Source organism: Taudactylus pleione, unplaced genomic scaffold (assembly GCF_031769625.1).
Source record: "Taudactylus pleione unplaced genomic scaffold, aTauple2 ptg001529l, whole genome shotgun sequence".
In the NCBI taxonomy this organism is placed as follows: Eukaryota; Metazoa; Chordata; class Amphibia; order Anura; family Myobatrachidae; genus Taudactylus; species Taudactylus pleione.
Genome location: NW_028285926.1, coordinates 86485 through 103718, shown reverse-complemented (window position 1 = coordinate 103718; position 17234 = coordinate 86485). Strand labels below are relative to the sequence as shown.

At 45.8% G+C, this 17234-nt stretch overlaps 1 protein-coding gene across 1 annotated transcript in view; it reads right to left on the bottom strand.

Moving 5' to 3' along the window:
- LOC148442423 (outer kinetochore KNL1 complex subunit KNL1-like) overlaps positions 1-17234 on the bottom strand; it is a 119106-nt gene that overhangs the window by 32897 nt on the left and 68975 nt on the right. The window contains 6 exon segments of the mRNA XM_088463960.1: positions 5166-5253; positions 9692-9808; positions 9937-10027; positions 10148-10263; positions 10855-10953; positions 12300-12367. Coding sequence (XP_088320086.1) covers positions 5166-5253; positions 9692-9808; positions 9937-10027; positions 10148-10263; positions 10855-10953; positions 12300-12367 — 579 coding nt within the window.

Here is a 17234-nt window from a genome sequence, read left to right as displayed (position 1 = left end):
GTCTGGGCCACGCGGGAGCTATCAACAGGAGCGTCCCTCCTTCCTGTTTGAATTTCCGGATTACCCGTGGAAGAAGGGAGACCGGAGGGAACAGATATGCGAACCGGAACGTCCACCGGACGGACAGAGCATCCACCAGAGACGCCCCTTCGTCTCTTGTGCGAGACCCGTACACCGGCAACTTGTTGTTGTGCCGGGACGCCATGAGGTCGATCTCTGGAAGACCCCATCTGTCCACCAGTAGTTGAAAAACGTCCGGGTGCAGGGACCATTCCCCCGGATGAACGTCCTGGCGACTTAGAAAGTCTGCCTCCCAATTGAGCACTCCCGGGATGAAGACCGCTGATATGGCCGGAAGATTGCGCTCCGCCCAAACCAGGATCCGAGACACCTCCACGAGAGCCGCCCGGCTTCGGGTTCCTCATTGCCTGTTTATGTAGGCCACGGTGGTAGCGTTGTCCGACTGGACCTGTACCGGGTGACCCTGGAGAAACAGATGTGCCTGCTGGAGAGCATTGAAGACTGCACGGAGTTCCAAGATATTGATTGGAAGCTCCGCTTCTGTCGGAGTCCACCTGCCCTGGAACAGATGTGGACCCGAAACTGCTCCCCAGCCCCGAAGACTGGCGTCCCCCAATTTGGAATCCAGAACGGACGTCCCTCGCTGAGGTGGGTCGTCTGTAACCACCAAGCAAGGGACAGGCGAACCTCCGGGGTGAACACAATCGTCTGGGACTTCAGAGACTGAGGCAGCCCGTTCCACTTTGACAGGATCAGGTGCTGCAGAGGTCTGGAGTGAAACTGGGCATATTCCACCATGTCGAACACAGACACCATGGAGCCCAGTAACCTCATCGCCGAGTGTAGAGACACCTGGCGGCTGTGCAGACAACTGCGCACCCTCGACTGTAAAGCAGAGATCTTTTCCTCCGTCACGAAGATCTTTTGCTGTCCCGAGTCCAATAAGGCTCCAAGATGCAGAATCCTCCGAGACGGGATTAGAGTGGACTTCTGCCAGTTGATTAGCCAGCCGTGCCGTTGCAGCAGGGCAATGGTCAGGTCTAAGTGGCGTAACAGGAGCTCTGGAGATCCCGCCACCAATAACAGGTCGTCCAAGTACGGCAACATGCGGACTCCCTGCAGCCACAGAGAAGCCGCCATGACCGCCATCACCTTGGTGAAAACACGTGGTGCTGTCGCCAGGCCAAAAGGTAACGCCCGAAACTGGAAGTGGTCGCTGCGGATTGCAAACCTGAGGAACTGTTGATGGCGCAAAAGAATAGGGACATGCAGGTAAGCGTCCTGTATGTCCAATGACACCATGTAGTCCCCCGGTTGTAGCGCCAGAATGATGGACCGTAGGGTCTCCATCCGAAACTTCGGTACCCGCAAAGACTTGTTGAGTGCTTTGAGGTTGAGAATCGGACGATACGACCCATTGGGTTTCTGTACCAAAAAAAGATTTGAATAGAAACCCTGGCCCCTCTGGGAGAATGGAACAGGCACTATAACTCCAGCCTGGAGCATAGTGTGCAATACCTTCCGCAGCTCCGTAGCCTTGTTCCGGTCTGATGGTAGACCCGTGGTGAAGAATCGAGCAGGGGGTCTGTGCCGGAAGGAGAGGGCGTACCCGTGGGAGACCACCTCGAGAACCCAAGTGTCTGTCGTAGTGACCGACCAACACTGGGTGAACTGCAGCAGGCGGCCTCCCACCCTGGGAACCCCCAAAGGGAGGCCCGGACCGTCAGGCCGCAGGCTTGTCATCTGGCTTGGGGGCCGGACGTCTGGTACTCCATGCCTGCTTCCGGGGCTTGACAGATTTCCTAGGGCCAGCCTGACGAGGAAACGACTGTGGTTTGGGCCTGCCCTGGGCCCTAGATGACCGAAAGGACGATGGTCCAGAACCAGAAGGAGCAGCGGCCGACGGGAGACAAGCAGATTTGGCTGCCGCCAGCGTGGCCACAATCTTATCCAGATCCGGACCGAAGAGAACTTCTCCAGTAAACGGCAAGGCTTTCAGACCCTTCTTGGAATCTGCGTCCGCCTTCCAGGATCGCAGCCACAAGGTGCGACGAGCAGCTACCGCTGCTGAAGAAATTCTAGACACCAGAGTACTAATGTCTAGAGCCGCCTCGTTGATGTAAGTGGCCGAATCACGGAGATTGCCAATCAACTCCGCCTGTTCGGCCGGACAGTCGGAATCAAAAGAAGCCTCTAATGAATCCGCCCAGCGCTCCATCGCTCTGGCAACCCAGCAAATGGCCATAGCCGGCCGTGCTGCCCCCCCCGCAAGGGAATAAGCGGACTTCAGGCAAATTTCTACCTTGCGGTCCGTAGTATCCTTAAGGGAGGACATGGATGGCATCGGCAATGTGGCACTACGGACAAGACTGGTCACGTGAGAATCCACCTGTGGAGGGGATTCCCACTTAGCAAAATAATTATCCGCGAACGGATAAGCCACCGCCAGGCGTCTCTGCGGCTGGTATCTTTTGCCAGGTTGTTTCCACGCCTCCTCTAAATGGTCCACTAACTGACCCGAAAGAGGAAAGACTGTGGCATCGCCCTTCACATCTTTGAAAAAGGCATATTTAGACTTAGCCGCTGGGGGAACTTCGTCCTCAATCACCAAGGCTGTGCGGACCACCCGAATAAGTCCAGGAATATATACTTTGGACTTAGCATCAGCGTCCTTAGTATGGAGAGGTTCCTGATCGTAAGGATCCAGAATCTCCCCATCATCAGACGTCCCTTCGTCATCCTCATAAGGAGCGGACAGAGACGCCACCGGCCGTTTATGAGGCCGCATCACAGACTCCCCTTGCAATACATCCGACAAGTGCTGTACAGAACTCGTCAGGGAGTTAACCCACGCTGGCTCCTGAGAAACCGGGAGCGGGGAAATAGGGAGACTGTGGGGTACCACCAATTGTCGTGGGAAACCCTGCATGGGTGACGACACCACAGACTGCTGGGACAAACCCATCGGAGTAAACGCGGGCTGCGGAGCTAACTGGCCCACTAAAGCTGTTAGCGCCTGAGCGAAACAAGCCCAGGGCGGCTCCTGTACCGGTGCTGTAACTGTAAGAGGCCGCGCCATGGACAAACACTGCCGGCAAAGGCCCTCCGCGCTACCCTCCCCCTCCGCTAACGGTACTTTACACGTGGTACACTGTAGCCGGAGGGGAAAATCACTTTCAGACATTATGGCACCACGTATGTGACCCCCTCTCACCAATTATATGTTAAATAGGCGAGAGACCACCCTGCAGCACCGCACCGCAAGGGCTTAGCAGAAAGAACAGGGACAGTAATAAAGCTGACAGTTTAGAGAAGAAAAGTTACAGGCAGCGCTAGCACAGTCACATACAATGCAAAGAAAATCAATTCCTGCACTAACAGCGCTGATCACTCAACTACACAGACACAGGGCCTGGTAGGACACAGCGCTGCATACACAGACCTGACCACAGCGGAGGAGAAGTATGCGGGGGGACCCAGACCACGATGCTTCCGTCCAGTGCTTCCAGCAGCGTTCACCATGCGTTGGAGAAGATGGCCGCCGAGGAGCAGAGATGAGGCTGGCCTGGGGGAGGAGCGCTGACACAGGGCCAGTCAGCACAGTGCAGAGAGGGCTGTGTGCAGCGGGGGAGGCGCCGGCTGTGAGACAGGGAAGGCGCGCTCCCCTGGCATGCATTTAACCCCTGGGACGCCGCAGCGCTACCGCACTGCTGCGGTCCGCTGTCCCAGGGGGTAGTGAAAGCGCAGGTTGGTCGCCTGGCTCCACGCTGCAGCCAGTCCCCAGGGAGCCCCCTGCCTGGGGACTTAGGACCATGTGATCAGCGGGGACCCACCGCGGGACCCCGCTGCTTACCTCTGTCCCCCTTGAATCCGGCCATGGTCGGGAACATCTGGGGTCACCACTAGCTGTGACCCCAGATGCCCACCAGCATCCCCGGATCAGTACCGGCGTTCTGGTACCGGCGGGGTGTAGGGAAGACAGCATGGACGTCAGGACTGACTGTCCATGCTGTTCATCCAGATGTGCAGCCACAGCTGCATGAAGAAAAAGCTTCAGGGGCTCTTCTAGCCCCCACTCCAACAGGTGCACCCGACTCCGGCCGGGCACCAAACTAAACTGAGGTGCCTTGGCTCGGGGGCGGGGTATAGGAGGGGGACCCAGTGCATCCTGGGAGGCTGAAAGCTTAACTCTTTGGTGCCCCGCGACCGACGTCACACCTATACCCCAAGGTATCCTGTGGATACCCTATGGACCCTGAAGAAGAAAAAAAATAAAAAATAAGTGCTTTTCTTTCAAAAATAAGGACGTTTCTAAGTGACCCCAAACCTTTGAACGGTAGTGTGTGTGTGTGTGTGAGAGATATATATATATATATATATATATATATATATATATATATATATATATATATATATATATTTATTTTAAACGAGATTCAGACGTTCACCATGTTCGCTAATGGCTGCTGCCTTAGTGTGGTCATACAGTATAGGCATATATAGTAGTGATCTGTAGTCCTCATCCAACTGCATTTAACAATATGCCAGATAATAACCCAATCAAATTGGAGGTCCACTGCACAGTATGCAGTGATTGGTTACGTCTGAAAGTGTTGCTGAGAAATGAGCCTTTGTGGTTACACCACCACCTCAGATTCCAGCATGTAGTATGATTACATAAACCTAAAATATAAATTGCCTTCCATAAAGCTACTAACATTTACAAATATACAGTATAAGGATTTAGAAGCATCTAAGAACACAAAACTTGTAGCTAAAAGATGTAATGGTGGCACACAATGGTCTATGTAATTTCATATCTACCCGGCACATTTAGACATCTTTTAATCAAACTGCAGATAGTAACTTGTTATGTATATACAAGTAACTAGCCTATTCTACAATAAATGTATTTTAGATTTTGTGTGACTTCCCTTTGGTGAATAGAGCTAGTGGTATCATCATGTAAAAACTAGTTGCTGTTCAATGCAAAATATCCAACTGACCTGCATAGTTCTCTCTTAGAAATACATTAATCAAATAAAAAAAAGACAGTATATTAGTCTTACAATTAATAACTAAAAACCACCAAAACACCACAACCATATATCCCTTTTGATAAAACCTTAAAAGACCACACATACCAATTTCTAGGTTAGAGATGCAATCATCAAGCTCTTCAATAAGCTGATCTGTCTCACTTATTCTTCCCTGGAGTTGTTCAAACTGCACCTGTATGACAGGAAACCATATTCAAGCAACATAGGTCAATTCGCTAAGTGAACCAGGCCTTTCTTTGTGAAGACCATTCAGCTTTACAACAAGCAACCTGTTACAGGAACGCCAACTATGGAATACGACGAAGCAACATGCACAGATAGGGAAAATGTGGATCAAGAAAGTAGGAGCATATTGGCACTGGGGTAAATGTAGAAAGAAGGGCAAAGCCCAAGGTTTGTGTGTGTTCTTAATGCAGTTAAAAATGTGTTGGTTTGCATTTGCAATCAGTATGTTTGCACTTGTATTATTGAATGTGTGTGTCAAAGGAAGGGAGTGGGTATTTGCTAAACTTTGTAGAATTGCTTCGCAGAGCAGGGTCTATAGAGAAACTGAGGCAACTGGCCAACATACCAATAAACATAAAACAGAAATATCTAAAAATATAAAATGCTTAGGATGGTCTTCTGATTTCATCAGTGTGACCACGGAAGTGGAAATCCTTGCACCAATTCGTTTTGCATCAAGAGCAGCACTCAGCACATGCTTAGATGCTAACCAGGAGGTCATCAGCAAATGTTCTTAGCCTATAAGACTGAAGACATCCCAAAAGCTGTTCTGACCAATTTTCAAACACCTTGTTAACCTAATGGAATTATAAGGTGGGTCTTAAATGCTATCTGTGCCATCCTTAAGAGATTGGAATTGGAATACTTGTGGTCTTTGATAAGCGCACTATGTTAGCATCTACCTTTGAGGATACTGAGAAATTGAAGTCCCCCTGCAGAGGATAAAGTCTGCATTAAACCTGAAGTTTACATTATTTTACCCACATCTTACAAAACAAAAAACTTCTAGTTAAGGAGAGTAAAGCAAAGAGATCGTTCAGGAGTAGAAATAAATGGTTTAGGAAACTGCATCAAGTGATGAGCTTATTATCAAATGACCTGTCTTACTGCACACCACCTCACCTGGAGAACTCCTTCGAATAGGAGGAAACCTCAACATCCAAGTCAGTAGCCCCTGCCCTTTCTATGGAAAGAAAAAAAAAGCTCAGACCTGGATCCGTACCAGTACTGAGCCACTGCAGAAATCTGGCATTTGCAGGTCTAGTCAGTGGCGTATGGAGGGCGGTTCCGATGGTGTCTGGAGGCGCCGCGCACTGTGCCTGCTGGCTGGCCGAAGACTCTAAGCAGCTGACAGCATCACGCTGGTGCTGCGCCTCGGCCACCTGCACTTGAAAGATTAGGGAGGGGCACATGGGGAGAGTATCCCCAGGGCCCACTCTCGCAGGGGGGTCTAGGCTGGAGCTACAGTGTGGGAACAATTTTGCTCATCTCCAGCCTCCGCCACCCTGCGCTGCTGCCGGCGGTGGAGGCTGGCAGAATTGCTCCCCTCCCCTCCCCGGCCGGTTAGGTCTAGACTATACAGGGCTAATGGCCCTGTGACATTACACCCACGTGACTCGGCCTGAAAGGGGGAGGGGTGGGGATGCTAACGGGGGACCAAAAGTGTCCCCTCGCTGCGCTCGCCTTACTTCGGGCACGGTGGCTCGCTGCGCTCGCCACAGATATTTATTCCCCCTCTATGCCCTAGTGGATGGTAACGCAGGAGCGGTCCAGCCACGTGGTGTCTACGTCACAGAGGTCCTTTCTCCAACTTGGAAATAGCAGCAACCCTCCCCGGCCAGTGCAGTGGCTTGCACCTGACCTTACCTTACTTCCTCCTCCGGCGGTCAGGGTGACTAACTGCATCTGCACTACAGACACTTAGGGGTGGGACATCATGACGTCTCATGCCCGAGACAATGAGGAGCGAGACTCTCGTTTTGGCAGACAGCTACAGTAGGAAGGAGGATAGGACTGAGCTGAACGCAACCCACCCCAGGTAGCAAAGGTAAATGAGAAAAGGTGCATAATTAAATATATTTTACAACGGCTGGGGGTGAGAATAATTAATTATATAACGGCTGGGGGTGGGGGGGATCATTAAATATGCAAGGGCTGGGGATTAGGGGATGGATCATTAATTAGATCAGGGCTGGGGGTGAGGGGGGGATCAGGGGGATCTTTAAATATGTAAGGGCTGGGGGTGAGGGGAATAGATAATTTAATATAAGAGATTAGAGTGAGAAGACCATTAAATATATAACAGGTGAGGAGGATCCATAAATATATTATATAGGAGTGGGAGTGATGAGTTGCTTGGAAGCGGAAAGAGACCATATCATAATATTATATATATATATATATATATATATATATATATATATATATATATATATATACACACACACACACACATATATACGGAGTTTGTCGATATATATATATATAGGGACGGAGTTTGTAGGGGACATTTACTACACAATAGAATGTTTTATGTGTTGATAAATATATATATATATATCAGGCTCATGGAGTTGTGGGGGGAGGAGGTGGGCACAGACAGGGGAGGTGGCGCTGACAAGGAGATGACCCCCCTGTCTTAAGTGCCCAGGGCCCCCGAAGGCTTAATCCGCCCCTGTTAGGTAGGCAGGGTTTTTAGGAATCTGGACTGTATACGGGAGCCAGCTTCAAGGGCGCTTCCATCTTCATGCAATGTGAGTGTGACGTCATGACGTCACATACACAGACAGAGGAGCCGGTACTTGCCCGCCCCCCCTCCCCCCCCAAAAAATTAAAAGAGCGAGGCGCATTCTGGCAGCGTGACGCCTTTTTGTTGCACAGTGCTGCCCTTTATATTTACAAATATAAGTTTTATAGGGCCCTGCGTGAGGGAGGTGAGGGTGGGGAAGTCAGTGACTGAGGGGTTCTATAGTGCATGCTGCTGGCCTGCTGCAATCAGTGTGGGAGGTGGGGGGATTTGTTCGACACTGATATATAATGGGGGCTGATGTAAGAAGAGGCTTAAAGCTGGAGTGTCGGGGCGGGAGTGGCAGGGAAAGAGGCTGGAGAGATGGGGTAGAAGGCTGTACGGGAAACGGGACATCAATCAAGGGTCTAGTTGAACCTTTGTTGTATGATTAGGACATTATATTCCTACACAAACAGGCATCTTCGGGACCGTGTGATCTCTTACATGCATGAATAGTGGATACAGACTGAAGATTGTCTGCCCAGGAAGAATCAATTTATTTCGGAGGTTTCCAATTGCAGAGACACTGCCATATACTGTAAGGTGTATTTTTATTGAGTGCACACAAAACTGGATTTTATTAGTGAAATTATGTTAGTGGGTATTTGTTTGATACTGCCCCTAATGTTTATTTTTACTTCCCTTTACTTTAACCCCGTATGGACACGCCTCGCTCCTGGAACACTTGCAGAGGCGCCATTGCACGCACGTGCACCCTGGCTACACGCTACACCTCTGGGTCTAGTGCAGATACTGTAGATCTTAGAATATCTCCATGCATAATGTAACCCCTTACTAAGCCCAGAATAGACTGAAGATGCGAGGGAGTAGGGGAGACCGAACGAAATACATCTTCGCTCATTCCTTGCAAGTTATTCCTAGTCGAGTAAGTGGAGGACTTAAACTAGGCCAATTCTGCTAGATTGGCTACATTGCCCACAAGCAACCCGCCCTTAAGCCGCATACTCACTACACAATAAGTTTAACGATATCTTTATCGTTAATCACGTTCAATATCGTCCAGTGTGTATGCAAGATATCGTCAACTATGCGCGCTTCCCCGGATCGTTAATGTCGTTCATTGACCGTTCTTGAAGGGCAACCTGATGATATCGTCAGGTTCTGCAAATAAGGGGATGAGGGAGGGTGCAGTCACTGAACGATATCGTTAACAATATCATTCAGTGTGTATGCTCAACGTCGTTAACAACATTGAGCCCGGCAATGCAGGGGAAACACTTAACAATATCCCTCATGGAGCATATCGTTAAGTGTGTATGCGGCTTTACTCTCTACACAAATGGTGCCCACCCTCAGCTAATCATGCATTTTTGCCAAACTTTGAGCACAAAAAAAAAAATCAAACTCTACAAAACAAGATAAAAAACCACTGAAAACGTTAAAATCCCAAGCTACAAATTCCAGCAAGGTGGGGAAAGAGGGACAGCAGCTGTGGATTTGTATCTGACAATTTAGGCAAGCTTTCCTCTGTGGGAAAAAGCCTGCCAAGGTGGCGGCTCAAACAGATAGTGCTGGGCCTGGACAGGAGGAGACAATCCCCTAACTGTCAACCATTGAAAACAAAAATGGCCCCTTATTGCCCTATTTGTGCCTAGTGAGTACTAGGTTATACAGCCCCTAACCCGCATTCCCAGCAATAGAGAATTTGTGCTTACAAACCCCAGATGCTGGTACTGACAGCATCCCTCAAACAGAATTATTCCTGGCAAAGGTAAGAGTACAAACATGCTAGATGTGTTCGCTCATTAAGGGGCAAGCTACCTTTAGCCATGAATACAAGATAAAACAGCAATACCTGAGCTCTGTGGAGCAGTTTTCCATACATGGAGACTTTTCTTTGATGAGCTAAAAGCTTACTTTTCTTGGAATACATAGCCTTAAGATTTTTTAGTTTTACACCAAAGAACATCAGCTGGGGAAAAAATAAAAATAGATTAAAATTTGCCCAGACTCACAAAAATCACACAAATTAATAAAAGTTCAGCAGTCACTACATAGTGGATGCATGGACCTAAACAACATTGTGTTAAATAAATTTACCTCATTTTCTGAGCACATACTCATAGCTTCCAAAAGTAGATTGTTGATTTGCACTAAAGGCTTCTCTTGCAGCTTCAGACAAACCTTTAACCTAATAAGCACAGATTTTGAAATTGTAGGTTTCCCAATTAGCAATCTTAAAGCCTAAAAATGTGATTATTGACCAGTAATATATTAGTACATAAAGTATGTTACACACATTAAAACTTACTCCTCAATTGTTTGGTACAGGGATTGGCATTCCTCCTCATACACTTGCAGCTTAGGTTGGTATATGTATTGATCTAGCAAGATGTCTTCTGATGATAGGGCTTCATTCCTAGCATGCTGCAGGGAGAGGGAAATAATTAACAGAAGAAGATGTGTGGGATTGGCAATTATAGGGCAGGTGAGGGGAGATTCAATTCTGCAGTAAGTGCTGCCAGGCATAACCGCAATGCCTGACTGTGAATAGATCTGCCAATTGCGGCATGGATTGGCACATGTCGGGAATTGAATTCCCCCCAGAGATGCAGATATCCGTTGTTGGGGAAAAGAGTGTAAAAAGGACAAACAAACCCTTCAAGTAAAAAAACACATTCTACATTGATTTAATAATCTCTGAACAACTATATGGTTCTGTGGAGTGATTTATGCTCCAGACATTAAACATGAGAAACTGCACTTTTTTTGTTCTATAAAAATGTAGAGAACAGTTCTGTAATATGAGTTATCGAAAATATGTTTCAAGGAACAAAATAACATTATTGGAACTGATGTTTCTATATATTTTCACAATCAAACAATCTTAGCCCTAAAGTTTTCTCCAACAGAAAGAAATTGTTCATTTACATATTTCTAACACAACAAACGAGACACTCAAATAGAGAAGCTATATATCAGCAAAAATGCAGTACGAGTACAAACAGGAAATCATACATTTGCAGGAAGTTCACTGTATCTTGGCTTCTGGATTAGAATACGGATCCTAAGTAGTATAAAAAATTCCTTTGCTGTAATTGTTTTATCTTGAAATTTCTGGGGAAGAAAAACAAATAGAGATCTTGAAAATCTTTATTGTAATTTAAAAAAAAAAAAACCACACTTAAAAAATGGCCTTCAACAGATTCATAAAGCTCTGAAATAAATAGGACATAACAAAATAATTTGTATAGCATACATTTAGTATTAGAACATACATTTTCTAATTTCTCTATTCATTTAGAGATATGTTTCCTTAACCTACCTACATGGCAAGGTTAAGCAGTACTAAACCTTTAATTCAGTGAGATTGTTATACAGGTTGAGTCTCCGATATCCAAAATACCCCTGGTCCCAAGCATTTTGGATAACGGAATATTCCGTATTTTGGATATTTGCATATCATAATGAAATATCTTGGGAATGGGACCCAAATATACACACAGAATGCATTTATGTGTTATATACACCTTATACACAGAGCCTGAAGGTTATTTTATACAATATTTGTAATAATTTGTGCCTTAGACAGTTTGAGATAATGAAACCTTTGATGGTTTATTGTACACAGTCATTCCCAAAAACTTCCGTATTTCGGAATATTTGGATATGGGAGACTCAACCTGTATGAGAAACAAAAAATATCAAAATGATCCAATAGTAAACAATGGTAAGTTTAAGTTGCATAACAAGTAAACTCTACATAAATGGGAAAATTAATGGTCAATTTCATATTTTAGATTATGGTTTCCCAGATCCTTTCCTCATGGCCCACTCACAGTCCAGGTACTAAGGATATCCATGCATGATGAGCACAGTTGGCTTAATTATTACCTCAGCCAGTTTGATTTACCCACCTGTGCTGAAGCAGGTATATCCTTATTTGTCGAGTGTGGCCATTATTCAGCAGTGATGGTCGGGAATCTGCACAGTCACCTGACCCGTACTGCACACGTGCAGTACGTGTCCTGCGTAAACGCAGAGAGTCAGCAGACTGTCGGTGATTAACAGTTTGCTGCTGTTTGGGGGTGAAGACTGGGGGGAGGAAGAGGAAGGATCCTCGCTGGCTGACAGACTTTCTGGCCTCTTCCTCTCATCTGCAGTGGCCGTCTTGCGTGATCCCATGGGCCATTTAGCCGGCCAGTGCCCGCAGATTATCAGATTCTGCATTGAACAACGCAGCTCGGGAAATTAATGCAGCAGGAGGCGTGATACCTCCTGCTACATTACCATATCTGCAAGGACGGAATTGCAAAGCTGCTTGCGTGCAGCTTTGAACTTCCATTCAGAACTAAATAAGGCTCTGGGAGCGGGCCATGAGGACTGGGTTTGGGAAAATCTGTCTTAGAGCTTTCTGACCAAAACAAAATACATTTTAGCTTGCAGTGAAGAAGCCAACTTACCTGCCATAGGGTTTGCGCACATCCAGAATCCCAAGGTAACTGAGAGTCCATCTGAGAGCACTGCTGAACTGTGCAAAAAAAAATAAAAAATTTTATGCATCACTTTCAAATACAATTGTGGTGTAGGTAAGCATTGAAAAATGGTAGCTGCATCTAGATGCTCTTCTATATGCACAAGGTAATGCTTCCTTCTGCTCATCTGTTCCCTCCCAGGTGCTCTGTCTCTGCTAAGAAATTCTGAAGGACTCAAAGAAAATCTTTGGAAGGTTTGTAACAGACTGTTTCTTCTTCTTAAATAATGATACAAATGTGTCCCCATAACCTAGCATCTATAAGCCATACGGCGAAGTCTTGGCCGCTCTAAAAAGAATAGCGTACTGTCTTTCTTTAAATATAGCGTCTTATTCACATTACAGACATAGTGAAACACCACTCAGTGTACTACAGATGCTGGGCCCACAGTAATTTGTTTTAATCACATACAGATGTACAAATTTTGCATACCAAATTGATCAGTGTAATCTAGCAAAGCAGATTTGTCGCTTCCAGTTTTATGTGAATAAGAGGAGTTGGTTATTAAATAATTTACATCTTATTCACACAGCTATAGGTCAGAGATGGAGCACCGTGCGGCTGGTACAAGCAGACGCACGTTTCACTGAATTTGCTTTTTCAAAGCCTTGACCTATAGCTATGTGTGAATAAGATGTAAATTATTTAATAACTTTAAAATCAGTGAGTATCTATTGTAGAATGCAGCGGAACAATAACAGGGATTAGAGGCACAAGAGAAGTGATTAGACGTGCTGTCCAGCATAAACTATGATTCTGTACATCAATTTAACAAATATACCCCAATATAAAAGGATGTACATCCCAAATATAGGGCACAATTGGTAATATTTTAGGGTTATATGAATACAGCTAGCACTACTAATCTGTTGCACAGAGAATCGGCCACACATGCAGCTCCATATTTAAAGGGTGCTTAACATAGCTACTATATACTAATAGAGAGCATTATTGAAAACTCCACAAATGTGCTACACGAACAATATTGTTGGATATACAGTATATGTAGATGCAATGCTGAATGCCTGTCATGTGTGTACATATAGATAAAATAAAGGATATAAATCAAACAAAACATCTAATTCTTATGAAAGTAATGAACATGGGTATATGACTTTAAACATTGGCTATGTTTATACTGGAATATAGCTTCTATTTGTGTATATAAATAAGTGACTTTATGCATATACACGTACATGCGTTCTGCTGAAGGAAAGGACATCAGCAAAATTTATATCAACCCATACCTTCCTAAATTTGTACTTTTGAGTAATATACATGCTATAAAAAGGACATGCATGATAAAACTGTTGCACTATATCAGGGGTGGGGAATAGTTTTCCTGCCAAGGGCCATTCTGATATATAGAAGATTACATGTGGGCCCGATGCAAGCCACGCCCCCTCCTTTTGACATCACATGGGGCAGGGCCACAATTGCCAGTGATTACAGCAATGCCCAGAACATCCTAAGAGTCCTGGTGGTTCCGAACTTCCATTTACGGCTGATTGAGGCCACTGTGCCCATTGGGACCTTCAAAGCTACAGATATTTTTCTGTACCCTTCCCCAGATTTGTGCCTCGAGACAATCCTGTCTCTGAGGTCCAAAGACAAATTCCTTTGGACTTCATGCTTGGTTTGTGCTCCGACATGCACTGTCAAGTGTGGGACCTTCTATAGACAGGTGTATGCCTTTCAAAATCATGTCCAAACTGTTGAATTTACCACAGGTAGACTCCAATTAAGCTGTAGGGAGATCTCAAGGACGATCAGTGGAAACATGATGCACCTGAGCTCAATTTTGAGCTTCATGGCAAAGGCTGTGAATACTTATGTACATGTGATTTCTTAGTTTTCTTTTTTCTTTATTAAATTTACAAAAATCTCCCAAAATTTTTTTTACACGTTGTCATTATGGGGTGTTGTGTAGAATTGAGGACAAAAATTTATTTTTCTTCTTCGGGGTCCATAGCCATTACGTTGGGGTATGAATCCCGGTCACGCAAACGAGTTCTCTGCTCCCAGGATGCACCGGGGTTCCTCCTCATATACCCCACCCCCTGCCTCAGGTAGCCAGTTCTTCCTGTTTGGTGTGTTTCACCACAGACGATGGGACTGTTGGAGCAGTCATGCAGACTAGTACAAAAAAAAAAAAAAAAAAGTTACTCTCAGCGGGTGGTCTGAGCTGTCCTGGAAGCAGCCTCGCGCCTGATTGGAGGCGCACCGGCCACGCGCTGCAACTACCTCCTCCGGCGCCGCACAGCTAGCCTTGCAGGTCCATGGCAGGGGATTCGGCAGGGGCTCTCAGGCCCTGGACCGCAACCGGATCAAGGGGATGGCAGGTAAGCAGGTGGTTGCGGCGGCAGCTGATGCCGGCCACCACACGGCGGTCCGGCCTCCGGCGGTGAGACTGGCCAGAGGCGCGCTGCAGTCTGGAGGCATACGGCTTGTCTCCTAGCCTAGACCACCGGGATATGATGTTCCTGACCAGCCGGGGCTTGTGGCGGCGACCAGGTCAGTTTACCGGGCAGGTCCAAGCAGCATAGGGGAGGTACGCTTCCCCGGTAACCCCTCCCCCAATCCACACGCTAGTTCAGTCCTCTGGCACAGTGATTGTGGATTGCTCCTCTCAGCCTCCATATAGGGCAGCTAGCGTGTATGTCAGTTGCTCTCTGAACGCTGCTCCTAACAGGACGCTGGGTAGTCTCCCTGTATGCCTTGCCTACTGCTGGTTTTGGTATTTTACAGGGCTCTATCCTACCTAAGCTTAGGCTGATTGTGGTAGTGAGAGCTTATATGCATATGGCTCGCGGAGTATTTATGCATGACATGTCATTGTTGTTTATGGATACTGTTTCTTCTGTAAAAGAACTGTAATTCCTGTATACTGTCACTGTCTCTCCCCTTCCCTTGCTACAGGTGTGTGGGTTGAGAGTAGAAAGCAGCACATAACACTATGCCCCTGGTTCTGAGTGTCTAAGTCTAAGGAGTCCGAGGGTCAGGTGGCGGGATCCCCGTTGCGGATATCCTGTATAAATACAATAAATAGTGGAACTTGGATGGGAGCGCTATATACACAATCCGAACAATTAAGTGGATATAGGTATAAGGGTGAACGGAACAATACCATACAGATACCCCTAAGTAAGATGAGGTGGTGGGTGTTTAGTCCTCACTACTTATAATGTTCTGCCGGTTTTTCCTCGTGCCAGGAAACATATGGGGAAAAAAGTGAGGGGAAAAAAAAAAAAAAAGTCCAATGGGTATATCCGTATGACAAATCAATGGTATGCAGTTCGTCAATCTCCTACTATAAATTCGTAAGGAGGAGAATTGTTCTATGCAGAATTATATTCTTATTCCCATATATGGATACAATCTTCCTCAAACATCCCCTCAATGGTACGAAATGATAAACAGGGGCGTACCCCACTCACTCTGTTAATAATGTTGAAGCATATCAAGGTATCTTTAAACTTTAAATTCCATGCGTACCATACTCGCGTATAGCAGGCTCGAGGTACTCCTATCTGGGTATCTTTGATGAAAACCGGCTGTGTTCAAATCAACACTGAAAAATCAGTATCACTCAGATCCGTAGTAACAAAATATTTTATTTTATCTAAAAAGGCGAGCCAATAGGTCCAGACACAGGCAGACACAAATGATAAATATACAAATCCACACCTCCGGATAGGTGAAAAAAAATACATAAATCACACTGCCTATACTGGAACCAAAAGTGCCCCCTGAATGAATGAAAATATGTCCCAAAACAGCACACCCCGACGCGTTTCGACCGGGTAGGTCTTTATCAAGGTGGATACTGTGTGCTGCTCCATGCTCTGTTAAATACCCCCCAATCGATGAGTCATCAAAGTGGGCGGGGCGTCTCCCATTTTGATGAATAACCTGCATCTGTCTATTCTACTCATCCTTTTCTCTTAATCAGGGAAGAGTTGGATAAACCGGCTGGTGTTGCCCGGTCTCAGTCTGAAATACAGTGTACAATTTATATTAAGCTTAAAACGCGGCTTTGCGTTCCACCGTGTGGAACGCAGGTACTTCCGGCGGAAGTATTCCGCGTGTATGTGTTAGTGGAAGAATCGGGCTCTAGTGACCAGAACTATCTGTCACTGGAACGCAGAGACCTATTGTGAGCCGCAATTACCGATGACTGGGCCAACCCACGTGATACGATGACGGGAGGCTCTGCGGAAATATGATTGAAAATCTTACTTATCAGATGTTACACCTTTACAGGGATCAAAAATAATGCCTGTCAGCTGTTATAATTTACATACTGACTATGTATGGAAATATTGATGTTACAATGGGGTGATGGCATTAAAAATACTACCTATCATATGTTACACTTTACAGGGATCAAAAATGATGCCTGTCAGCTTATACACTTTACATACTGATGATGTATGGGAATATCGGTGGTATAATGGGGTGATGGCATATATCCTACTGATGTCAAAATTTAATCTATCATCTCCAGTGGATTCATACATCCAGATATACATATGAATAAACATATTTTAAAAAAACAGCAGAATCACATGTAATGTGACAATCCCACAAGTATATATTGTTAAACATCGAAATACCACCTGACCAAGTAGGCCCTTCTCCCTAAAACTAATATATAATGTGCTGTCAATGTTGACATGTGCCACTACTAAAAAATAAATAATTATAAAAAAATATAAATATAAAAATCTATATATAAAACATCAACCCAATAGGATCAATATAACCTTTAAATCATTCTCTATAGGCAGGTCAAGGTAAGAACCATTTAACCTCAAAATCCAACTTGAGCCCCTTGGGATCAAGGGTCCCCATCTCAAAAAT